Source organism: Elaeis guineensis, chromosome 10 (genome assembly GCF_000442705.2).
Source record: "Elaeis guineensis isolate ETL-2024a chromosome 10, EG11, whole genome shotgun sequence".
NCBI classification, from domain to species: domain Eukaryota; kingdom Viridiplantae; phylum Streptophyta; class Magnoliopsida; order Arecales; family Arecaceae; genus Elaeis; species Elaeis guineensis.
In genome coordinates, this window is record NC_026002.2 from 23,026,422 (window position 1) to 23,052,250 (window position 25,829).

Genomic DNA, 25,829 nt, shown 5'->3' on the forward strand with positions numbered 1-25,829 from the left:
GCTTTCCTGACACTTGTAATAAATCAGCAATTTTTCATTTGATATACCAATTCGAACACATATGCCAATGAATCATGTATGGACCAAAAGATAAATCCATAAAATATTTAGATATAGGCCTGGATTTACTCAAAATTGAGCTAATCCGAACCTGACCCCATGCATGCTCAGTTTATTTGGAACCTGGACCGGTCCAACATGGACTCAATCTCTACCCAACCAGGTCCTACTCTAACCTGACCCAATCCAATAGTGAACCCTCTAAGTAGTCAAGTTTTGGTTTGGCAATACTCATACCCGACCTAACCAATAGCAACCTTAACACCTATTTAAGTTCTACCTCTGGTTTTGGGACTGGCTAATCCAAACGTCAGTAGCTTGTTTCTTAATAACAACAATCTAATAAATTATTATATGAGCAATTAATTCATCCCGATCGCGTGGCCTAATGGATAAGGCGCTCGCCTCCGGAGCGGGAGATTGTGGGTTCGAGTCCCATCGCGATCGTTGACAGTTTCTTACTTTTTCTTTTTTTTTTTTTCCGGTAACAGGAAAACTTGAGCTTATATACATATGACAACCAATTTCCCCTCCCCGCTTTTCTTTTCAAAGTTCTACAATGCCAACTTCATGTCGATGAAACAAGCATTTGATTTTTTTTCCTTTTTCTTTTTGCTTTATTTGTCTTCAAATCCCAACAAGCCACCTTCTTGGTGCCGAACAAAAGGTCATCCTCTTCTAGATTTCAATTATTTTTGTTTTATTTGTCTTCAGAGGATGCCAAATGACTAAGGTAGACATAGAGCTGAACAAAGAAGATTTTATTGGCAAAAATCAGCACCTTCAACCTTCTAATCAGTATAGGTGGTTGATCATGATAATCGTATGAATACTCATATGGAAATGAAAAATAAACTTGGAAAGATGAACTAAGGAGGGGTTGCGGCATAATTATCAAGTTAAATTTCAAAATATATCAAAACGTTATGTATAAGATGCTTGCTATTCATTTTGAAGATGACTTATAGTATTTGAAGATTCTAAGGATTGCAAAATCTTTATATCAAAATTTTCATTTTGGCTATTGGGCATTTAGCAATACGAACAAAAATATATCAATAAAATGCAGCCTTTGGGGTTATTGGAAAAAATAAAAGATTTATTGTTAGATTTTTTAGGAGAGGGGAAGGGATATTTCTAGGAAAAAGTGGGGGTTCTATTGTTAGGATTTGATGAGCGGTGAGGTTATCCTAAATCTAAGGGCTAGGAGAAGAGGATTGTCTAGCTTATTCTCATTGGCTAATTGGTTTGAAGGAAGATTTATGAGATGGTATGAATGGATGGTTGAAATAGTTGGAGAGTATATTTTCTCAGCTTGTGTTTTTTTAGAAGGCTAGGACTATATAAAGAAGGGAACGACTAATTCGAGCGCTAGCTATAATTCAATCTAAAAGAATTTAAGGGTTAGAATTGGTAAGATTTTATTGGCAAAAAGATATGAAAAGAGGATCGAAGAGATGGATGACGGAAATTTGAAGGAAAAATATCTCAAATATGTTTCTGTGGAGGGATAGGATGGTGGAGTGAGGAAGGAGTTTGATTTGAGGGCTACGATTCAATTTAAAGAGATCTAAAGGTTATGATGAATTTTTAAGGTGGCAAGGCTCTATTAGTTAGGGGTTAAGGGGTATGAAGGGAGAATTAAAGATATTGATGGACATTTAAGAAAGGTGTATTTGTTTGCTTGTATTTCTTTGGAAGGGTAGGGGTAGTGGGAAGAGTGAGTGCTAAGATTCAGATATAAAGTTTAATCTAAAGATGATGAAAAGAACTAGATGAAAGAATATGATTACATCTTGTCCTATCATAAGAATACTAATGTAAATGGTGGATGAATGGCTAAGATTTTAAAGGAGGGGAGAAAACAATCCACTGATGTAAGTTAATGATGGTATTGGTGTGTATATTATTACATCTAGGGGAAGATTTAGGGTTATTAGATATTTCAAGAAGGATACGAGGATAAAATATAAGACACCAAGATTAAGTCAAAACATATCAAGGATTTGACATCTAAATAGGAAAGGATCGTTATGAGAGAAAATCCACTTATATTTATTGTTTCATGAAGCTAGGATTAGATATAAGGGAGAAAGCATGTGAGAGTTCCCATCATTCTTTTTTTCTTTTCATTGCTCTCTAGCTCAAGTTTAGAGTTTACTCTAGAATTCCCTAATGGGTTTTAGATTTTATTTAATGTGAGAGAGAGAGAGAGAGGGGGGGGAGGAAGAGATTTAAATAAGAGAGATATTATTGAGGTGGGTTTGGGGTGGAGCATACCATTATCCATGTCCCATTTGAACCCACTTTGGATATTTTTTTTAGAATCTATATCTGCCTCACCTCTTAATCGGATTAGATAAAATTCACCTCATTTGAGTTGAATCGGGTTGAATTGGATATCTACCGGATCAGAAAAAATTATCATTCCTAAAATTTGGATTGAAGAATTTTTCATTTGATGAAAGAAATTCTTTCTGATAAATTTTATTAATATATCAAAAAACTATCCATACAATGTACCAGATACATATACAGAGGATATGAGCTCTAACCTAATTCATGGATTAAACTTGAAATAGTACTTAATAATAGAAAAATATATGAGAATTATCTAACTATAATTAAAGAAATATGAATGTATCATCTCTAATAGAAAGTTTATAATAAAATTTGGTGAAAATCAAATTTACTTGTTTTCGTTTGTGACTTCCCTAACTCCTATGAAGCTTGGCATGGTCTAACTAGTATGGTGACCGTATATTACATCATGTCCAAAGATAGACGATGTTCTATCTCTCCAAGCATGTATCTTTGTGATTCAAACTGCATCATGATGCATCACAAAGATCCGAACTCACTTATAGTGCCCTCCAATCATGCACTGCACCTAGTGGCTGTTGGATATTTTCAAAATAAAAGAAATAAAAAAAATTATTTTAAATCAAAAACAGAGTGGTGGTTGTTTGGTTGGCGTGATCTAAAGATGAATGGACCGGTGATATGTAGCAGTATTTAATCACATTCATCATCCCAAAAACCAGACGTCCTCAAAACCGGTAATTTATTATCCACCAGGTGCCTTCGGAAACATTATCTGCCCTTCTAAAAACGGTAATTTATCACCCAATCGGGTCTCGGCTCGGGGCTCACCCGTTCTTGCCGCTCCAGTCGGCGACAACCACCCCAGTCGCTTGCCAGCTTTTTAAATTCTACAGGTATTGGCGGAAGAAATGTACGGGAGGAAATTTCTTTTAAAAAGAACTCCTTTGCCTCCCTTTATCTCTCCCTTCTCTCTGCGCGCGCTCCGCCCTCGGAGAGGAGGAGACCCCTTCTGAGTACGATCACAAGGCTTCGAGGGGGCCAAACCAATCGCGGAGGAGCATTCAGGTGCGAGGTTTTGGCCCTTGTTTCGTGACTTTCGTGCACTTTTTTTTTTGGTTTTTAGGGATGATTCTCAGATCTGGTTTTGTAACTTTGGGGCTCGGAGCGAGTTTTTTTTTTTTTTTCGATGGTTTTGTGGTGGAAATCTGTTGTTCTTGTTGGATGCATGGGCTTAATTGGTTTTTGATGCGCCATTGTTGCATTTGTTTGGTCTTTGATACGTCAAAGTGGCTCATTTCTTGTTTATCTATGTTGGTCCTGGAGTAAAGAACGGATTTTTCGGAGTTTTTTCTTTTAATCATAAGCTTATCGAATCCTTGCTTTTGTTTAACAACAATTTTGTTTTCGTGATACTACTCTGCTGTTTCGTTGAATTACATGATTTTCTGCATATATTTTGTTCGTTCTTCTAATTCTTTTTTTATTTTGAAATATATGTGGATGTCTGGAGAACTATTTGTTGGATTTTCAGGCCATTTTTTATGCCTTGGAAGGCGATCCTTCTTGGCATTCTTAAAATGTTATGTTAGAAATGTCTCTTTTCTTGACGCTCTAAGTTATATCTCAGAATGAGTCTGGATTTCATAGCAAATTTTTTAGGTTTTCCTTGCATGCTGGATCAAAATTATCTATCTTTATATATTTTAATGTGTTTGGTAGTGAATGAATAATGAAATATAGATCATTTCTCCCATTTTCTGGATAAATTTGGTAGGTTGAAATCCATCCATACAGGGTGGAAGAGAAACACACTCTATGAAACTTCAGTGAATAAGGATCACAAAAATGAAAATCTAAATCATTGGATATGAGCTACAAGGTATAAAATACGATGTGTATGTGAAAAATAATATGATATCATATATTCTATTCCTATTCATCAAGGAATTCCATAATTAGAATGTCATATTGTGCCATTAGAACTATTAATTCAGAAAAACTTGATCCATAGGCATTCAGTCTCCAAATAGCATAGCGGTATTGTTTACAGGTGTTTTACACCTTGGAGATCATATCAAAAACTTAGATATTCATTCTGTAATTTTGATCTCTCTTTTACTCAGTTAGTCTACATAAACTCCTTTTTTCCCCTCACACCTTTTTCTGTTAGAGATTTGTTGAAGAAAGATAATTGCCAAAACACAATATGTCAAATACTTTTTTCCTGTTGCTTGTAGTTATTTCTTTGGTCTGTAACTCGGTTTCTTTCTTCATAATAGCTTTTTGTCATCTTGCTATACATTTTCATGTTATTTACATTTTGCTTTATGCAATTGCAGTTCATAAGAACACCAAGATGGTTGCACAAAAGTTCACAGTGGACTTGAGCAAGCCTCTTGTTTTTCAAGTAACATTTCATGGTCAAACAAGCTTCTATGCTGATATTTTGAGTTGCTGTACTTAGGAGACACAATGTCGAACATTCGCATTAGTCGATATTATTAAATGGTAAAAAGGGGTAGGAAGTGGCAATGTCCCAGACACTTTTAAATAAATCAACATATATTAGAGTCATGTATTCACTTGTTATATTTGCATCCAATTAAGATAAGTTTCTTTCAACCTTTAGTGGTATTAAGAGCTTAAACTTATTCAAATACTTTCATGCGACACTACTTTTTCAAGATATGTCAACCTGTACAAATTGTACATCCTTTGTTTCACTCTAAATTTCTGTAAATTTTATCTTGTAAACTTCATATCTGTAAAGCTTTATATGAATAAAGACAGGTGACTTTTGTGCCATGCACAACAATCTCCTTTTCAACTCAAAAAAAAAAAAAAAAAAAAAAAGAAGAGAGAAAATAAAAGAAAAAGAAAAAGCAGCTGTTCAAAGAATGGCAAGACTGCCAAGTGCATTATGTTATATTTTTTTCATAGAGTTATTTTTAAAGTTGTTATGTCTGCTTTTTCTCTTCTCAAGCTGATCATTTCTTTCCTGTTTACTGCACTAACTCCCACATTAAATGATTAGATGAATGAACATAGTGACTGATTGCTTAGTGTACTCATGCATTATTTTTATCAAGTTGATTAGAAATCATGCCATTGAATTAATTCTATTTGCAATGGGGCTAATATGATATATTTATGGCATGTGAAGGAGTAACTTGGAGGGTGGTGATTTACATTCGTTACTTTAGATTAGGGGGTTCCTTTTTCTTATGAATTTAGAGTGTAGAATGGAAATTTTTCATGGTCCGTCTTTTTGTTTAGTAATATCCTTAATGTTCATTCTCATGAACGTGTGATAACCTTCCTACTTGCTTTGCATGGTAGGAATGAAATAACCATGCCCACAGAGCTACTTTTTTGTTAAGCTTCTGTTTGCAAAATTGTATAGATGCTTTCTGGAAATATTTTTTTGTGAGACTCATCTCATGAAATTAGGAGAAAACGGTATTGTTAGTCAAGTCCTATATCCCTGTCACTTGGTCAACTGGTTTTGTCACGTTTTGGTTGATGTTGGGTGACAAACATTTTACACACCAGCGATGGGAATGGGTGGGCGGACCATATAAAAGGAAAGTCAGCATTTTAAATGGTGCCAAGAATTTGGAGAATACGCTGTGTTTGTATCAAAATTGGAGACATTTATTATTTGCTAGTTCATCCTATTTTTACTAATTTTGAGAAATGGTGGGTGGTAGACCCTTAGCTTCCATATATTTTCCATGCAACATTTTCACACATATTAAATATTCAACATTTGACAGCCTTTTTGTACATGATGTATGCAAATATAATTTTTGTTGCCTCTGATATTTGTTTTTTATCTTGTTTCCCTACATTTTATTTTCTTTATATTTCTATATTCAATGAGTACAATCAAATTGATCCCACTGATAAGGAGTCCCTTGAGGAAGAATTATCATAAATCAAAAGACAGTTCACTATTAATAACTGACAAGATATATACGTATATGTTTCAAGAAATGCAATATTTACCCATTACTGGAGCATGGTTTCAACTAATGATAGTTATAATGTTAAAAAAGCTTTTACAATGGTTTTGTGGCACCATTCTCATTATGAAAAAAATATAATAGCTAAATATTATAATGGCTGTCAAATACAAGCACTAAATGCAGGAGAAAAATGAATGTGATATGCTTTTGCTGACAGTGAAGAAGTAGTAGTTTCTAGTTTGGTTCGTCAAAAGGAAGACCAAGTGGAGGAAGGAAAAAAAAATCTGGAATAAGATTGGATTGAGACAGAGATCTTACTGACAAGAACAAATCATGGACTGTGTTCCTGTTTTACCTATGAATATACTCTACGTATATTAAATGTGTTGTTGTGCTGACTGCTGACTAATTATTTGCCAACATGGACAAAAATGACAAGCCCAAAGACGCCCAACTTGTGCTTCTATATGTGCACATGATGCATGTATAATGGTTACCCTGGATGGCTGTGACAATTGGATAACAACATTTTTACAACCTTGATAAAGGTATCAACCTGCAATTTCTCATGCAACCTACATAGAGAAGGAAGCGAATTAAAAAAAGAAAACAAACAAAGAGAACAATCTTGTGGCATGATCAAACAACTCAAGTTATTAACCATCTCATCTAAGAAAACAATTCAAGTTATTAACCATCTCATCAAAGAAAACAGTTTTTTTACGAAAACTCCATATGCCTAACTTAAATGATATTTGTATTCTCATTTATCCTTGAAGATCAAATGATAGGTTTCTTCTCGTTTTCATTTGTGATATCCCCTTTCTAAGCCTATATTCTTGCTCTTCAATTCTGATTCCTAGTTTTTCCAATTTTTAAGTTGGTTACTGATATTTTGTTTTTAATGAATTAGATTCTCTTCTGTTCTATGACATGACCAATGAAAATTCTTTTAGGTTGGCCATCTTGGGGAAGACTATGAGGAATGGGTTCACCAGCTCATTGTGACCAAGGAAGGTCCACGCTTTTTTGCAAATGACTTCTTGGAGGTAATTAGCCAATTCTCTGTGTTCCAATACAGGACTATGAAAAACATTTAATAGTATCCTTCTGATTCGCTTGTGATTCACATTGATCAGATGTTCACCCGTACTAAATGGTGGGTGATTCCAGTCGTATGGATCCCTGTTGTCTGTTGGCTCATGAGCATGTCTATCTGCATGGGACATACAGTTCCTCAGGTAGCTCAAATGGTTGTGGGTGGTATTCTTTTGTGGACACTCATTGAGTATACATTGCACCGCTTCCTTTTCCATATGAAACTTCAAGCTACTGGTATGCTTTTCCTTTTGTTACTTATATTTATGGTTTTTATTATGAACCAGTATGCTTGTTTCTTTTTGAGCACAGGAAATTAATAAAACATGTTAATTGAGATTACACTCAGGGCAAATACCTTACATTATCTTCTTCATGGATGCCATCATAAGCACCCGATGGATGGACTACGCCTTGTTTTCCCACCAGCTGCAACAGCTATTCCTTGTGTGGGCGCCCGTATGCATTTTCCTCATCATTTCCTTTCTACTTCATAATAAGAATCAATTTACCAATCAAACTATGGATTTCTCTGTGTCATCCATGATTTAATAATGACACATCTTGAGATTTTCTAATTTGATAAGATATTGACATAATTCCTACCTGCATGTATGATCGGATCAACTTTAGAAGGGAATTTGTTATTCAGAACTTGCTATCTTTATTTGTCTAACATGTCAGTTTTGAATCCTGATGGTACTTTTGCTCATTCTTTATGGACTGTCTTGTAGATCTGGTCCCTGATTAGGCTCTTAACAACCCCTACTACTGCACCTGCGATATTTGGAGGAGGCTTGTTGGGCTATGTGATGTATGACTGCACCCACTATTACCTGCACCATGGACAACCATCCAAAGACACAGCTCGAAATATGAAGGTAAGAAGAGATTTGAGTTAACCAGAACCTTTGTTGGAATTCCAGTACTTTATATCGCAGTGCTTATGACCCTTGTTTTTGTTTAAGAAATATCATTTGAATCATCATTACAGAATACAAAACAAGGGCTTTGGCATTACTTCTTCACTTTGGGATGTTGTCTTTGGTACATTACCCCCTCCGATGCCATTCAGGAAAAGCCGCTGATTATATTAGTCCATAGGTTAGAAGTGAATGTAATCCATTAAAGTACTATTAAGGTACCTTTCCTTTTCTTCCTAGGCATTCTAGCTAATATGAAAATCTTGGGGCTTAAGATGGTGATATTGTTAACAATGTTTTTGGTCTTAATTGGTTTAAGGAGAGTAGCCCAGCGAGTCTTACTTCAGCCTTCTGTGATTTTTTGCAGCTTCCTGAATCTAAAATTGGTGTAATTTGTTTAAGTGGAAGCAGTGAAAGCAACTTGTAATTTTGTTTTTAGTCAAGAAAATTGCCTTCTTGACTCTGTATGAGGGAAACAGGACGATCAAAGAATTACACTGCATTTGGGTTAAAAATATTCCAGAATGTCAACTACTCTGGCGGACGCTCTTTTCTCCTCTCTCTCTCTCTTTCTCTCGTCAAAGTCCATCCGATGACAATTCTCCCATACATGGGGGCAAAGTGCTTGAGTTGAGCTCAAACTCAGCTCAGTTAAGTTGTAGTAGTAATGCTGCAGTGTTTTTCTTAGCCATCTGGTCAGTTTGTCATGCTGGTGATTCACAAAGGAATTGTTGCAATTCACTAGGAGGTGCTCGAATCATGATGTGTCATTTCAGTGCCATTTCAGCACAAGGAACTGATTGGACCACTGATCAAAGCCCCATAGATTTTCCCTCTCTCCTTCTGGTATTTTCAGCCATAGGGTCGGAGAGTTGAAGGCGGGGACTCAGCAGGTTTCAGAGAGATTGTTTGGTCATATTTTAGCTGATTACTGTTCTTTAGCTCTTGATAACAGAATATAATCAAGTCGGTCTTAATGGACAAGCCTCCTAAAGGCTGTGATGCATGATATGAAACAATATATATAAAATAAAAGGCAACTGAATTGACAAATAACAATTTATTAACTTCTCTTCTTATCGATTTATTTATTTACTTATTTTGGTAGATGACTTCTTATTCAACCAACAGAAATTTCATCTCCGTAAGGCTCCGAAGAGGTGCAAATATTGAAGGCAGAAAGCCACATCACAAATTTTGCCTGTAGGCTCTGCATCACACAAATCTAATCTAAAGATCCCTCTTGCTCTATAAGCTGCTATATAAGCAGGAAAGAGAGGTGGGACTCTGCTCCTTTCTAAAGAAATTCCCGGGATCATCTTTGCCCTTCACCGGTGCCAACCTCTCAAAGTCCCTCCTGAAGTACCACATTCCCCACACCCTAGCATTTGTAAGTGGTGTTACCCCCCCTATCGCTACCCAAATCAGTAGGGATCCCTTGGACTCTTTGAAACATAAGGAGCCATGAACTGACAGGAACTCCTAATCCAATCCAAATGCTTATTACTGATCCAAGCCCACCAAGTGCTTACTGTACATTACACAGGCTCCCTATGGCGCAAGGAGTCTGAGACTCAGAGATCTCATCCATCCTCCCACCATATGGATCGACCATCGGTTGCTCCTCACATCTGAGGAAATCCTCTTGCACCCCAATTCAGTGATGGGCTCTACCATGAACTCTAACTTAGCCTTGAAGGACACATTGAATTGTGGTGTCATATCAAGGAGACTACTTGGAGATCCTCCATTCTCAGGATTCAAGTTATATCCTCCGTATGAAAGAATGATTGACCTTTTTTTCTTTCAAGACATCAATGGTTGGATCGTGCATTACAAATCTTTCAAAGCATCATGTGATCTATGCTGCAGATGGAAAGAAAAGATTGGAGTGCTTTGAAAGCATGCAATGTTTGATCCAATAGTTGACATTGTGAAAGACGATCAATCATTCTTTAAGACAAAAGAAACAACCCAAAGCCCGATTCTCGTAGCAGACTCTATCCAACTGCTCTCTTGACAATCTTCAGCCTTGAAGCCAGCAGTCTTATTCTTCTCAGCATTCTGTACTCTCCTATCATTGTGCCTGGTTGGACCCATGCAGTGTCATGGTTGGCGTCTATTTTAATGGAACCAAGGTTGTGGAGGTGCAAAAATGATGAATGGTGGATCATGGACGCCACTGCTAACTCTAATTTGAAGGCCACGGATACGTGAACAGTTGATTGTGGCTTGGATGTAGCGTTTGAGTATCATGGGGCCCAATAAATTTGGGTTGGTAGGGGGTGCCGAACCTTTGGTTTTGGATGGAGGATCGGAGAAGGGTTGTGAAAATCTATTCGGGCATATGTTCAGTCCCATTATAACTATGTACCGGATTGATGTTGAGTATTCATACAGCGGCAAAAAAAACCTAAGTTACACCTTCTGGCTTGCTTTTTTCGAATAAAATCCTTACAAATAGGCCCATGGTCCACATTCCCTCATTCTTATTCACCTCTATATTTGTATATTCATTCTTTTTCTAAGCAATAAATTGAGGAAAGTTTTTTTCGCTTCCTCCACATGTACTTCAAAAATGAGCTTACGCAGAATATCTTTTCATTCTAGCAATGTTGTCATATAATTCCCATATATTCTATCTTTGATTTTGATATTCTCATGCCTAAGATTATTCCTCACCTTTGTGCTTAAATAATAATAATAATAATAATAATCTAAAAGTAATTCATTTGTAATATGTTCAGCTAATTTCTTGGCCTATCTAAATAGCATATGAAAATAAATTATATTCTCAAACAAGACAAAAGGAATTTGGAGCTAAAGATTTTGGGGTATACCTGAGCGGTGTGGTTTTCTAATTCTTTTTTACGTGTAAAGCTTAACACCAAACAATTGCGATGGTTCTACCTCGAGTTTTCTAAAAAGTTACAGGGTTGTGCTTTAAAATTGCGTTACAATTTGAAAAAAACAGAGCGTAACGCCGTTGCCGGGGATCGAACCCGGGTCGCCCGCGTGACAGGCGGGAATACTCACCACTATACTACAACGACTTTGGTGATGAAGGAATGATAAAATCACTACTTTTAAAATATTTTCCAGGCAATGTTTTGACCCCGACACCCCAATAATATTCCACATCGTAGATACTGGTTTTGAAAAGGGACTTTGAGTGATAAATCCATAACCCCGGAATCGAAAGGCCCAATATGTGCATCCAAACAAAACATTATCATCCAGTAGAATTGCATGCGAAACAAAAGGACAACTAGAGCATGCAAAGGGCCGGTAGCTTTCTTATTCAGTCTCGCGGTCTATGATTCATGAGAATATAAATGGGTTCAGATCCTCTTATACCAGATAATATTTTCCATTTCATTCACAGACTATTTATGAATGATGCGGAAGCAACCTGAATGAAGAATAGGCTAGCGGACCGAACAATCAAAAAATGGAAAAAAAGACGGAAGAATTTTGACAGAGAACTCAAACCCGTTCTCGGACCAAACAGAGGAATATTGTCGGGGGCAAATGTGTCATTTTATTTTATTTTTGGGTAAGATGGGCAAATGTGTCATTTAAAACCTTATTTTTGGTTAAGGCAAGAGCAAGAGGAGTAGATAAACGTAGTGACCATGCAGTAGACAAATGTAGTGACCATGACGAAACCATTATGCAATCCAAAAAACATAATAACGCGTATGAAGAGGATCGTGACCATTATTCACGACGTGCTGCATTACACTGGCATCCCATGAAGATCTTTTTCTAACACACAATCTTTGACATCAAACTGTTACCAGTCTCATCTTTTAACATTCGGGAGAAAACCCGGCGCCAATGTCAATCAAACAAAATCACCGGAGCCTAAACAGCTAATAGCAGCCAGAGGGAACATAAAAACTGCAAAATACAGGGATACTCTACAACATTCATTCCATCACCCTTGCTCGTCATTGCAACCAATCACATACAAATAAAGCTGATAGCTAACTCCAGTGCAGAAAAGATGACCAAATCCTACAAAATGCAAGCCCTGATCTTACAAACAGACTCACTGCTCCGAACATCACAAACATTATGTCGTACAAAGAGTTATACAACCAACCCATAGACAGCAAGCATGTCTAATATTGAAGCAACCCACCCCCCTCACAGCAGCACATTACGACAAATCTTTGCCACAAAGGGAATATACCTCAGGCAGCAACCTCCTCTTCCTCTTCCTCATACTCTTCCTCGTCTGCTGTTGCATCCTGGTACTGCTGGTACTCCGCCACCAGATCATTCATGTTGCTCTCAGCCTCAGTGAACTCCATCTCATCCATACCCTCACCTGTGTACCAGTGCAAGAAAGCCTTCCTCCTGAACATGGCTGTGAACTGCTCGCTGACCCTCCGAAACATCTCCTGAATGGAGGTTGAGTTACCAATAAAGGTGGATGCCATCTTTAGCCCCTTTGGAGGGATGTCACACACGCTGGACTTGACATTGTTTGGGATCCACTCAACGAAATAGGAAGAGTTTTTGTTTTGGACATTAATCATCTGTTCATCAACTTCCTTTGTGCTCATCTTCCCACGGAACATCGCAGAAGCAGTGAGGTAGCGGCCATGCCGGGGGTCTGCAGCACACATCATGTTCTTTGCATCCCACATCTGCTGGGTGAGCTCAGGCACAGTGAGTGCCCTGTACTGCTGGGAACCCCTTGATGTAAGGGGAGCAAAGCCTACCATGAAGAAGTGGAGGCGGGGGAAGGGAATCAGGTTGACTGCAAGTTTCCGGAGGTCAGAGTTCAGCTGACCAGGGAACCGGAGACAACATGTGACGCCACTCATGGTGGCAGAGATTAGGTGATTAAGATCACCAACTGTGGTGGAAAGAAACCAACAAAAATGTTAGAAACAAAATCTCAATAAGCAATATGAAACAACTGATATTACAGGACTAACATTTTGATTCTTCATGAACTTCCCAAAGGACCTAAGACCCAACATCAATGGTCGCATAAAGCATAAATATAGGAATAACAAAACAGATCTTCCTTCCCAAGTTCTTCCTTTCTCATTTCTCCTTATACATAGAATAACAAAACAGTCACCGGTAAATTAGGAAAATCTCAATTTTCTGAAGCATAAAAAATGAGGAGTAGAAAACATCTATAACATGACTCTGGGTAAACATACGAAGGAATGAAAAAAAGGCAACTGCATACACAGAAGCATTCTTGGATGTTCAAGATTACTTCAGCATGACATCAAAGGATAAAAAATCGTATATCAGGAATTGAAATATCACATTATAAATAGGATCCCAAAATTGCAGTAAAATGAGTTGAGAATCATTCATTTACAATATCCTCATCACTTTTAAAAGCATGAAACTACTCAAATTAAAAGATACTTGGAAAAGAATGGATCAGTGTTGTCAAAAAGGGTAGAAACATGCTTCCACTGAGCATTTAGCCCTGAATTTTCAAAAAAGAAAAAAGTTCATGACCAAAAGTTGCCAGTAAAATAGTATTATCAAAGCAGAGTTTGCAAGCCTTCCAGTATCAACAACACAAGTATTGCCAATTAACTATCCAAGTTTGAGTGCTGCAAGCCTAAATCAATATATGACATAAAACATAAAGGAGTCCAACATATTGAGTTTGAAATCAACAACATGAAACCCTCCAATGTTTGTAAATTTCAATTATTTCTTTTACAAAATAAATAAAAATCAAACATCAGATTCTTAAATAATGCATAATAAAGTAATATAAAAACTTACAGGTAGGGGTTGCAAGCTTTAGGGTGCGGAAGCAGATATCGTAGAGAGCTTCATTGTCAAGAACCATGCATTCATCAGCATTCTCAACAAGCTGATGAACGGATAGAGTGGCATTGTATGGCTCCACAACAGTGTCAGACACCTTCGGAGATGGAAAAACAGAGAATGTCAACATCATGCGATCTGGATACTCCTCCCTGATCTTAGAGATGAGAAGAGTGCCCATGCCAGATCCAGTTCCTCCTCCCAAAGAGTGGCAAACTTGGAATCCTGCACATACATGAATTAAAAGGTTCTTTGTTATTGAACCAAAAAAAGAGCTAAAGTTTAGACCACATGAAATGAATAACAAACTGAGAAATCTAACATAAATGCATATACAAGGACTGTAGCTCATTACAAGATAGAGTTGTGTGCTTTTGCCTTTCTCTGAGAAGGACCACAAAACATGATCAAAGAAAAAATAGATATCATGCAATTTTTCGAAAGCACCATTTAACTAGCCAACTTAGAAGACACCTACCCACTTAAATATGAACAGGAATAGAAAAAAGACAAAAATCTAAACACTCATACACAATACATTTCAAATATCAGTTTGATAGTGAGTTTCTAAAGCAATTTTCATCTTTTACGTAATGTCAAGTTTATGCAATTCACTGCTTTCCTGGTTGAAAATTCAAAACTGTTCAAGCCCCAAATTAGACCTTGGATTTAAAAATTTGGTTTTAGCTTTAGCTCAACTTGCAATATCCTAGATTTCCTGGTGCAAAAAGTGCTAAGAGTTTGAAAACACCAGCCTGCACAACCGAGCAAAAACGTGAGCAATAACAATAAACCTTACCATCACGAATACATAATTCTTAAACTGCTTCCATGAACAGAAGTAAAAAGTCCATGATATTCAAACCAAGCAAGAGTCAAGACCCTTCCATGACACTAAAAACTTGCTCCCTGTTCAATGACATAAGTTCATTCATACATAATCATGACTAGTACCAAGAAACCATATAACAATTGTGGTAACACATGAACGCATATCAATCTAAAGCAGACCATCAATGCTTTCGGAAACCTGATACCCAAGCAAAGCTTCAAGCCATGTGTGATAAAAGCATTGGTGCTTTGTACCCCCACTATGTACTGCACCAATCCTGTGAATCACACAAATGCCTTGTGCTTCAAGGCATAGAGCTTTCCTTTTTCTTTTCCTATTTTGGTACCATGGTTGAACACCATAGCATTACTAACAACCCAATGATCATAGTCTAAAGCAATAACTACGGATTATGAAATCTAACAAGCAGGCTTATATACCAAAGCTAGATATTAAAAGAATATAAAGGAGATATAAATTTCTATAGGTAATTAGACATTATTCAGAAACGAACGAAAAAAATTGAAATATATTAACATCCGTCTCAGCCGGAAAAGGAATACAGGGGAATATAAACAGGAAGAACCATTATAATTGAGAAGAAACAAAATCCACTTATTTATCATAACCAAATGCAGAGAATAGAAACATACATCCCGAACAAGCAGACGAGATACCTTGCAGAGAGATGAATGACAAAAAACAAAAAAAGAAAAAAAAAAGAAAATTTTAAATTTCATCAGATCAAAGTATCAAAAAATAAAATAAATTTCCAGACAGAAGGATGGCTGAATTCCCTACAATTCCTAAACTGTAATCCATTAATTTACGCTGATCAACAGTAAGAAGAAGAGGAAGCAGCCCATAAATCATGAGTTTCCTGGAAAATAAGTTTAAATCACTATAAAGAAACCCACAAAAAAGGAAGAAATTTCAGCACATGAACCAGTAATGTCCACTTAAAAATTCATTCAAACAATTTTCACAGGAAACGAAAAGGAATAGAATTGAAACCCCAATTTCTACCCCCAATCCAGTATACCTTGCAAGCAATCGCAATTCTCTGCCTCCTTCCGCACCACATCAAGAACCGAGTCGATGAGCTCCGCGCCCTCGGTGTAGTGCCCCTTGGCCCAGTTGTTCCCGGCCCCGGACTGCCCAAAGACAAAGTTATCCGGGCGGAATATCTGGCCGAAGGGTCCGGATCTCACGGAATCCATGGTCCCTGGCTCCAGATCCATGAGCACCGCTCGCGGGACGTAGCGGCCGCCGCTGGCCTCGTTGTAATAGACGTTGATCCGCTCGAGCTGAAGGTCCGAATCGCCGGAATACTTCCCGGTGTGGTCGATCCCGTGCTCGTCACAGATCACCTCCCAAAACTTGGCTCCGATCTGGTTGCCGCATTGGCCGCCCTGGATGTGGAGGATCTCCCTCATCTTCCCCGGATCTGCGCTTCCTCTAAGATTAGGGTTAGGGTATCGGGGGTCGCCGGCGGCGAACGAACTGACGAAATGGTGCAGGAGAGCGAATAAAGGCGTAGAGGAAACGAGATTTAAAGACTTTTGTAGTATGCTGTCTCGAATCCGGTAACTCTCGGCACGTTTACCACATCCTTTTCTAGGAGGTATAACAGAAAGATGCTATTTTTTGGGTGCAACAGAAAGATGCTATTCGAATTTAATAAAGTTCAGTTGTTTCCGGTGGTGACTACAACTAAGGTCTTTGCAACCTGGGGAATGATACCAATCTTCTAGGCACTTTTATAAAATTTTTATGTGGAATTATCATCGATCCGTCCGTCAATAGTGTCGAGATATTAGAGGCATTGACGCTCTTTTGACGCAATCTATAGGCGGTGATATGTGTTATTTGGTAGAGGAATGGACGAGAATGATTTGATTGCGTAGAGAAAATTTTATGCGGCACGGTATGAGGAGCGTTTTGTCCGGCGACGTTTGGACAGCTACTATTTTTATCGTTTTCCAGAAAATTTTAGGCCTGCTTTCGGTGTGAGTCGATCGTTTTTGTATAAATGGAGGGGAGACAGTTCTATTGTTTCTTGCGGTGTCTCGACGTCCCTGCAACGGCTTGAACCGGGTTGCGATCCCATTTTAAAACGGCGTTTTCCTATTATAACGCCCACCTCCGAAGTGCCATCGGCCGTTGTTTACCTGGTCAAAGTGCTGACCGGGAATTTGTAAAGGGAAATGGGGTTGTTATAACGGTAACCGTTTTATGGCTTAATAACAGCATTGGCTTTATTTTTTATAGTTGCTAGATCTTTTTTTCCTGTGCTCAGTTTTGCCTGTGATATTAATAACAGCATCGGCTTTATTTTTTATAGGTGCTAGATCTTTTTTTCCTGTGCTAAGTTTTGCCTGTGATAAAGAATAATTGTTGAAGCTAATTAACAATATGATATTTATATGAGTACAAAGTAAATTATAAATACTATGTAAGGGCATGATTATCAATGTGAGCTTTTAATTAACAAAAGTTATTTTTATTATCTAATTAAACCTTTATCAATGAACAATAGAGACTGTCTCATGACTTATGTTTCTTTTTTAATTAATAAAGACCATTAATTAAATTTAATTGTAATTTTTGCAATGTAATACTACTTTGTTACTAGTATTATCTAGCTAATATTACTTAATATTAGATAATTAAATAATATCTTTAGTTACAAGGGCTTATTTTGTTCTAAATAAGAAATATTGCTTGTAGATAGTATGTTTATTAAAATGACCAATAATTAATTTGTAATATATCATATTATAAATTGGCATGGTTTATAGTTAATGATACTATATGCATAACTACCGTGATAAGGGGTACATATATATTAACAACTGATAAAAAATGTATAGAATTAAAAGTAGGAAAATTTCTTTTTCTTTCCCATAAGGCATCAAATACTTGTATGTTTAATAATTACTTACATATTTTATGTACTCTAATCTATAATAATATTTATAAATGGAAAATAAATCATAGCCTCTTGGTCCAATGACTTCTTATGGTATTGTACCATGTGTCCTAAGGGCAAATTCTTGGATTTGAAATAACTAAAGAACAAAACATGAAAACAAAGCCATGTTTGTAACTAAAGAAGATTTATATTGATCCAAGTGCCACCTCAATAACCTAAGTTCAATATATGCTAGCTCATTGGTGTGCCATACATATGGAAAACTAATAATGCTAATATAACATATTTTTCTATTATTTCAGTATCATTACCCATCCATTATAATCTAACTTATGAAAAGTACTGGAACGAGTACAAACTATCAAGAAGTTATCAAGTGCAAGAGTTATATAACAACCATGTAATTTCTTCATATAAAAATTTCCTTGTAACTTTAACATTTTCTATGGAGAATTGAGCATTATAATTGGAAACAAAGGAAGAACAAACTAAACCTATCATTGCTAAAAGATCAGACTTGAAAATCCCAATATTGTAATGTTTTGGTCTTTAAACTAAACAAGTATTCACTATATATTTTATGAAAATATTGCAATATTAGAATTCATTCGTAGCCTTATATTTCTACCAAAGACAATGATAATTTTTAGTCTTAATATTGAAATAAAAGAAATTGATATGCAAATTGGCATGAATTCAAATAATAAAATAATTTATAGTAAAATAGTAATATATTCATCATTTATGATCCACAATCATGACAACCCATTAGTAAAGAGCATATCATGGATATATGTAATGACCATTTAATCTTACAAATAAATTCATAAGTATGAATATCATACATGAACACTTATTCAAAAAATAACCATTAAATAGTGATAATTTATCACAATTTCTTTCAAATTATATAATTAGTGGAAAATATACTTTTGGCTAGATAAATTATTATTGTATTATTTCTACAATCGTAAGGAAATAAATATAATTTTTTGTTTGTTTGGTAGCCTTTAAATCCAAAATATCCTCTTAAAATTTAGTCTGTCCCACTATGCTCCACATTCTCAAGTTTGTCCTTAATCATATGTTGCAACTGTACCTTCATCCTCGGACTGAAATAAACAACTGACCTAAGAAGGTTCATATTTTGGCCTGAAGCCAGATAATACTCCAAATCCTCCTGAATCCGACAATATTCCAGACTGAAGCCTGGCCCATCAGCAGGTAATCATCTGCAAAAATAAATTCAAGATCAGCTGGATCTCCGGGCCGACACATAGGGATCTAATGCCAACCCCTAAGATGCAGTACATAGAGCTCATGAGAAGATGCCAACATAGATAATGAAGAGGTAAGGGGATAGATGATAGCTTTGTCACAATCCGACCATGGAGCAGAAGAAGTCTAAGGGCATCCTATTGATCAAAATGGCAAAAGAGGAGCTGCATATACAAACTATAATCCAATCGATCCAATAGGGATGAAAATTAGAGTCCAACAAGACCTCTTTAGGGAACCACCAACTTATACGATCATGGACTTGCTCTATATCTTGTTTGATTGCCATGAGACTGTGGTGGGTGGAGGCACAATAAAAATCATGCACAAATTTTTGAGCAATGAGGATATTATCAGAGATGCTGTGACCATTGACGAACATCTCTTGCTCCAGACAAATCAGATAGGGAAGAATGAGCTTCATCCTGCACACCATAAGCTTGGCACAAACTTTGTATAGACTTGTGCATAGGATGATCAGTCTCAAGTGTCCGAGCTCTGATGGATCCTACCGCTTCGATAGCAAGGTGATCAAGGTCTACTTCTAAGCTTCAGGCATTGGCCGATGGTGAAGAATTTCTGCATAGTTGCCATGATCTCCAACTGGATGATGAACTAATATCTCCTGAAGAAGAGAGTTGGTAAGCTATCAGGTCCTAGGGCTTTGTCCTCTATCATGGACTAGATCACTCTCCACCCCTCATCCATTGTCATTGCTCTAAGAAGGTCCTTGTTCTCCTACTCCATGACCATGCTACTAGGGGTTGGGGGCTCAAAGGTCTTATCCCTACTCAATGCCATCATCCATCTTGATCTGAAGAAGCGCACAATCTTCTACCTGACATCGTTCTCTCCTACCAGCCAGTATCCACTGCTATCCCTGATCACCTGAATCTAGTTCCTATGTTTTCGGATGATGGTGGCCTAATAAAGGGCTTCGTATTTCGGTCCCCCTCCCTGATTGATAGAATCCTAATCTTCTATCTCCATAAAATCTTTTACTACCTCAAAAAAAAATGATGCACAGAAAGCTTACCTTGGAGGTCAACCAGATTATCCTCCATGAGTCTACCCTTATGGTCCTCATGCTCCTGTAGCTCAGAGATAGCTGTCTCTGTAGCCTCAAACCTCCTGAAGATATCATCCACTTCAATTCTGTTCCATCGCATGAGTCATCTCCTAGTTAGCTCTAGCCTTCAAGTCACTTGATACTTGGTATCTTCTAGCATCGATGGTCTCTATACCTCTCTCATAATATCCAACAATTGAGGGTAGGAGATCCAAAACTTCTCAAATCGAAAAGAGATATGATAAGAGAAAGAGGCATCGGTGGTGAATAGAATCAGATAATGATCGAAAGTTATCCTCAATGAGTGGTGGATCTAATAGGTGGGGCAACGTTGGATCCAATTGGCCATCATAAAATCTCTATCAATCCTCTCCCATACTTTGATTTTTCTTTGGCTATTGTTGCACTAGGTATAAACCTCAAGCCTACAAAATCAAGGTCCACTAAGCCACCAGAGTGGAGGAAATCTCTATACTTTCTAGACTCCACATCATCCATGAAAGGTCTATCCCCTTTTTTGGTGAGGACTGTCAATACAATTGAAGTCACCAGCAACAATAGAGAGGATTCCTTGATCAACCATGCTAGACACCTCCTGCCACAAGCTTCTCCTCTCTCTATAGTCAGTGCTCACATATACATGCCAGACAAGAGCCAAGAAAAATTATTTATTTCAGAAATAACAATAGAAATTTGCTGAGGACATCGATGCAAGACATTCACAATGGCTACTTCAGTTTTCCATATAATAATAAGTTTTTTGCCAGATCCTAGGATTCCACAGCATAAAATCTCCAATTTGTCAGGAAACAATGATGGGTGCAGGCCAAGCTCAGACTAAGAAGCCTCGTCTCCACTAGAACATACAGGTCTGGGCTATATTATTGCAAGATCGTTTTGAAATTCTAGTGGAAGGAAGATTTGCCCGCCCCCTGAACATTCTAGAAAAGCATCTTCGTTGATAAACTAGTGATGGGAGGGGTCTTTGGCACCCTCGACCGGAGGTCCGCTTAACTCCAAGTTCTTCTCCCTCTCTCCTCCCAACACCAATTGGCCACCACCAGCTTCTAGGGCCAATTTGAGTCCGCCCACCACAACCTCATTGTCTAATGCTTCTCTCATCAACAGCTCCCCTTTCCCCCAAAGTCACCTCCTACTGCCTTCTTCTTGATGGCCAAGTCGGGTTCACCATCGTGTAGGGTCGGGGCTAGCCTCCAGTGGTCCTCCTCTGGCTGGATCCCATCGAAGACCTCTTGGCATCCCTTATTGCCCCCACCCATCCGGATTCAGTGTTGAGGAGTTATTGTGACCACCCCTAGTTGTTGGCAGCAAGTCCATGGTGGCATTGGTGATGGATGAGGAGGGGACTAGGGTGGTGCTACCCCCGACTGCCAGGGGGTCTTCACCTCTGGTGAGGGTGTCAGAGTAATAGGCAGCACCCACTCGATGCCCTAATTTTTGCTTCCAATTGACCTTGAGCTCGAGCCTGGCTCGCGAGGCCCACATGGACCTAGACCCAAAGCTTGGGCTAGGATCCATTGGGCATCCTTGGACTGGGTCGGTCGAGCTGGACTACTGGCCCACTTCAAAGAAGGCCCACCAGTGTTGGATATGTAGTGGTCTTGTGGGCTTTGGTTCTCCTCTCGGCCCTCTTCCATATCTGAATGTGTGGTGCTCTCAAGACTTAGGAGGCCATGAAAGGAGTCATGACGATGGCTCCAAGAGGCTAGGATCAGATATGGATCCTAGGGCTAGGACGGGAGAAGTCTTAGGAAGAAGGTCTATTTCTATAGCAGAGGAGCCGACTAGGATCTGGATCGAGTCGATCCAGACTTAGTCTAGTCGACTCAAAATTCTGAGAGAGCCAGCTCGGATATGAAATAAAGAGCAAGTTTCACTGGCACGTGCGGTGGCACGTCAGTTGAGCTGGCTCGAGGTCGGCTTGGATATGAAATAAAGAGCAAGTTTCACTGGCACATGCGGTGGCATGTCAGTCGAGTCGGCTCGAGATCTGATCGAGCCGGTTTGAGTTGGGAACAGAATGGTGCATGGATTCTGGTTTTAGCTAGGATTGATTCTGATCCTAGAGGTCTTGAGGCATTATTTGGGAGGTCTTGAGGAGGCTAACTCAAAAGCTTGGACTAAAATTAAGTTCAAGAGATGAGAGCATGTGAGACATAGATTAGACATGGTTCGGTGAGTACTTTCATATATAGGGTTTAGCCAAGAAAAAATTTTGATCGGGCTTAATGGCTGTGTGTAAATATATATAGGTTATATTAGAATTTTATAATGTGATTGAGTGAATAAAGATCTTTTCTTCCTAATTTTCTCTCCCTCTCTGGTTCCAATGCCAAACCCTAGCATCCTTCTCTCTTCTTTGTCAATTGCTAGAGTAGTATCCAGGTTCCACGTGAGGTGTTTACAATCAGGTATGGAGGAAGTCGTACCAGAGTTTCTGCTACAATTGGTATCAGAGCTCGGTTATATGAAGGAAAGAAGAAGATGCCGAAATCAGTTTTCAGCCCAAATTTCTGCAGTGCCCAAGTTTCCCTGATTTTTTCCTATTACATCCTTGATTGTGGTGATCTCTCGATTAGGTGGAGGGATTTAGATACAAGAAAGGGTTGGAGGAAGGTGGAGGAGATCTGTTTTAGATCTGATTTGGTTTTGAGATTGTGAGGCATGGTATTGTAGAAGGATTTAGGGTTGGCTGGTTGTTTGAAGGGTGTGATGGCTTCAAGCGGGTTTAAGATGGAGTTCGAGAAGTTTGATGGCTAAGAAAACTTCACCTTATGATAGCAGTGTGTGAAGAATTTGTTTGTGCAGTAGCGGATCTATAAGATCTTGATACGAGAAAGATAAGAAAAGATCTCTGCTGAGGATTGGAAAGAGCTAGAAGAGATTGCTTTTAAAATGATCAGGATGTGATTGGCGGATCAGGTGTTACTGGAGGTTAGCATGGAGACCACGGCGAGAGGTCTTTAGGAGAAGCTAGAGAAGATGTACATAGAAAAAAAATATGACAAATAAACTTTAGTTGAAGAAGCAGTTATACAGCTTGTGGATGTCTGAAGGAGGCGATCTAATTGGTCGCATCCAGAGGTTTAATCAGGTATGTTCTAATTTGTTGAATATAGATGTAAAGATCGATGAAGAAGATCGGGCATTGTCGCTGCTGTGCTCTCTGCCATTGACATACGATGGTTTGATCACAACCTTGATATACAGTAAGGAGTCTTTGGAGTATAAGAAGGTTGTGGGTGCCCTGAGGTCGAACGTGCAGTAGGAGAAGATCTGCAAGGAAGACTCTATTTCGGAGGCATTCGTTGTTCATGAGAGGTGAGGAAGGCCTGGAAAGAGAAAAAAATTCAAGGATAGTTTGGAGAAGGTTCTGAAGTGTTACAGGTGTCACAAGACTGGACACTTCAAGAAGGATTGTTCATTGCGGAAGAAAAGAAGAGAAGAAAAGGTCTTAATCAGGACAGTCGTTGAAAGCGAAGGGATGGATGATCTCTTGGTAGTTTTAGAGGAGCTCATGAGGTACGAAGGATCCGAGATGACTTCGAAGAGATCCACAGAGTGTGAATGGTCGGAAGAAGCAGTGATGGAGGTCGAGATACAGCTGGGTCACAAGCAGCTGCGGCATGCGACAGAGACATGATCGATGATAGGTGGTTGTGGAGTTGCAGTACGGATGCAGTTGAGACATTCAGGACATAGGCGGTTGCATAGAGTGGTGCAGAGACAGTTGAAGGATAGACAACTATGGACCACACGGACAGCACAAAGGCAGCTGGGAGACAGACAGCTGTGAACCGAAGGTGCGGTATTGAGGTAGTTGGAGGATAGACAGTTGTGGATCATGAAACGGATGCAGTCAGGACACAAGCGGTAGCATGGGGCTACAGCACAGGCATGGTCAGAGAGAGGCGATGATGGAGTTGTAGCACGAGCACAGCCATGGAGATAGATGACTGTGGACTGTGGCACAAGTGCAACTGGAGAAACAGGCAGCTATGGAGCCGTGGTAGGGGCATAGCCGGATACAGATGACTATGGGACAGATGCACAGCTGGACTATAGGTAGTTGTGGGATTCTGAGATCCAAGTGGAGGCTATGGAGTATCGTAATCGAGGAGGATACCTTGAAGAATTTAGGCTTCGAGTTTCTTGATGGCAGAGGCATGCAGGATGCGGGGATGATGCACAGGATGTGGTGCACAGGAGATCCACTATGGCAGCAGTGGATGTAGATACGTCGGATGTGTGAGCATGGAGTACTAGAGGACAACAAGATATTAGAGGGTGCCAAGAGACAAGCAAGGTAGTAGGATCGTGTAGGTGGATTGTGCGGGGTTTGCCAAGGCTTAGGGCACCAAGGTAAAGATTGTTGTGAATGTGTAGTGCTCCCAAGCCTTGGGAGGCCATGAAAAGACTCACGGTGATGGCTTCGAGAGGCTAGGATCGGGTATGGATCTTAGGACTAGGACAGAAGAAGTGTTAGGAAGAAGGTATGTTTTTACAGCATAGGAGCCGACTCGGATTTGGGTCGAGTTGACTCGATTGGATCGAGTTGGCTTGAGATCCTGAGAGAGCTGGCTCGGATATGGAACAAAGAGTGAGTTTTACTGACATGCACCATGGCACGACAGTCCAGCCCGCTCGAGGTCTGACCGAGCTGGCTCGAGCTAGGAACAGATTCTGATTTAGCTAGAATTGGTTTTGATCCTAGGGGTCTTGAGGCTTTGTTTGGAAGGACTTGAGGAGGCTAACTCAAGGGCTTGGACTGAGATTAAGTCCAAAAAGTGAGAGCATGTAAGACATGGATTAGACATGGTTCATTGAGTGCTTTCATGTATTGGATTTAGTCAAGAAAAATTTTTGATTGGGCCTAATGGCTGTATATAAATATACATAGGTTGTATTAAGATTGTATAACATGATTGAGTGAATAAAGATTTTTTCTCCCTAACTTTCTCTTTCTCTCTGGTTCCAATGCCAAACCCTAGCATCATTCTCTCTTCTTTGTCAATTGTTGGAGTAACATCCAGGTTCCACATGAGGTGTTTACGATCAGGTATGGAGGATGCCATACTGAAGTTTCTGCTACAATATCAACTTGACCCGAGCCCAACTTAGTGAGCACTTGGAATGTTGACCCAGACTTGGCCAATTAAACTCAGCCCAACCCTAACTTGCCTCATTGTTTCTCCAGTGAGCAACTTTGGTTGGCTTCTACCAATCCTCTGAGTTCGGTGGCAAACCAGATGAGCTCTCCTTCTACTTGGTGAGCTTAGACAAGAGGGAGACGAGTGTGGGCCCAATGAGTATGGGTTGGACATGATCTCCTTTCTCAGCTTAGTCACAACCCTAGCCAACCATGGCCTCCAGATCCTAAAGGTTGCCACCCATGGTCTGAGTTGTGGCCGCACGATGTGGCCATTGCATTGCCCCCAGCCAAATCCCCTTCCATAGCCATCAAGGAGGCGAAAAAATTCTCTAATTGCAAGGAGCACCC

The 25,829-nt window shown here is 38.9% G+C and overlaps 2 protein-coding genes and 2 non-coding genes across 7 annotated transcripts; 2 read left to right on the plus strand and 2 right to left on the minus strand.

Moving 5' to 3' along the window:
* The first annotated feature begins 434 nt into the window (after positions 1-434).
* Positions 435-507, plus strand: TRNAR-CCG (transfer RNA arginine (anticodon CCG)). The gene has a single exon. It is a non-coding gene; the product is annotated as a tRNA-Arg (tRNA).
* Positions 508-3,124: 2,617 nt separating this feature from the next.
* Positions 3,125-9,069, plus strand: LOC105059835 (dihydroceramide fatty acyl 2-hydroxylase FAH1). 4 transcript variants are annotated; one of them, XR_012135126.1, is made up of 8 exons: positions 3,125-3,450; positions 4,725-4,792; positions 7,310-7,402; positions 7,493-7,688; positions 7,801-7,910; positions 8,186-8,332; positions 8,420-8,592; positions 8,742-9,069. XR_012135126.1 is itself a non-coding variant. In XM_073245116.1 (8 exons), the coding sequence occupies exons 2-7, from the start codon at positions 4,742-4,744 to the stop codon at positions 8,578-8,580; spliced, it is 732 nt and encodes a 243-aa protein (XP_073101217.1). In that variant the 5' UTR covers positions 3,125-3,450; positions 4,725-4,741; the 3' UTR covers positions 8,581-8,592; positions 8,742-9,066. The 4 variants fall into 4 exon arrangements, 3 of the variants coding, with proteins under 3 accessions (XP_073101217.1, XP_019711179.1, XP_073101216.1); XM_073245116.1 differs by having other exon boundaries at positions 8,446-8,592; positions 8,742-9,066; XM_019855620.3 differs by having other exon boundaries at positions 8,420-9,066.
* A 2,286-nt stretch (positions 9,070-11,355) lies between these two features.
* Positions 11,356-11,427, minus strand: TRNAD-GUC (transfer RNA aspartic acid (anticodon GUC)). Its single transcript has one exon. It is a non-coding gene; the product is annotated as a tRNA-Asp (tRNA).
* An 858-nt stretch (positions 11,428-12,285) lies between these two features.
* On the minus strand, positions 12,286-16,566 carry LOC105059836 (tubulin beta-1 chain). The gene is made up of 3 exons (XM_010943296.4): positions 16,069-16,566; positions 14,150-14,419; positions 12,286-13,244 (listed from the first exon to the last, which is right to left on the minus strand). Exons 1-3 carry the CDS (start codon positions 16,460-16,462, stop codon positions 12,574-12,576), a joined length of 1,335 nt encoding a protein of 444 aa, XP_010941598.1. The 5' UTR covers positions 16,463-16,566; the 3' UTR covers positions 12,286-12,573.
* Positions 16,567-25,829: the final 9,263 nt, after the last annotated feature.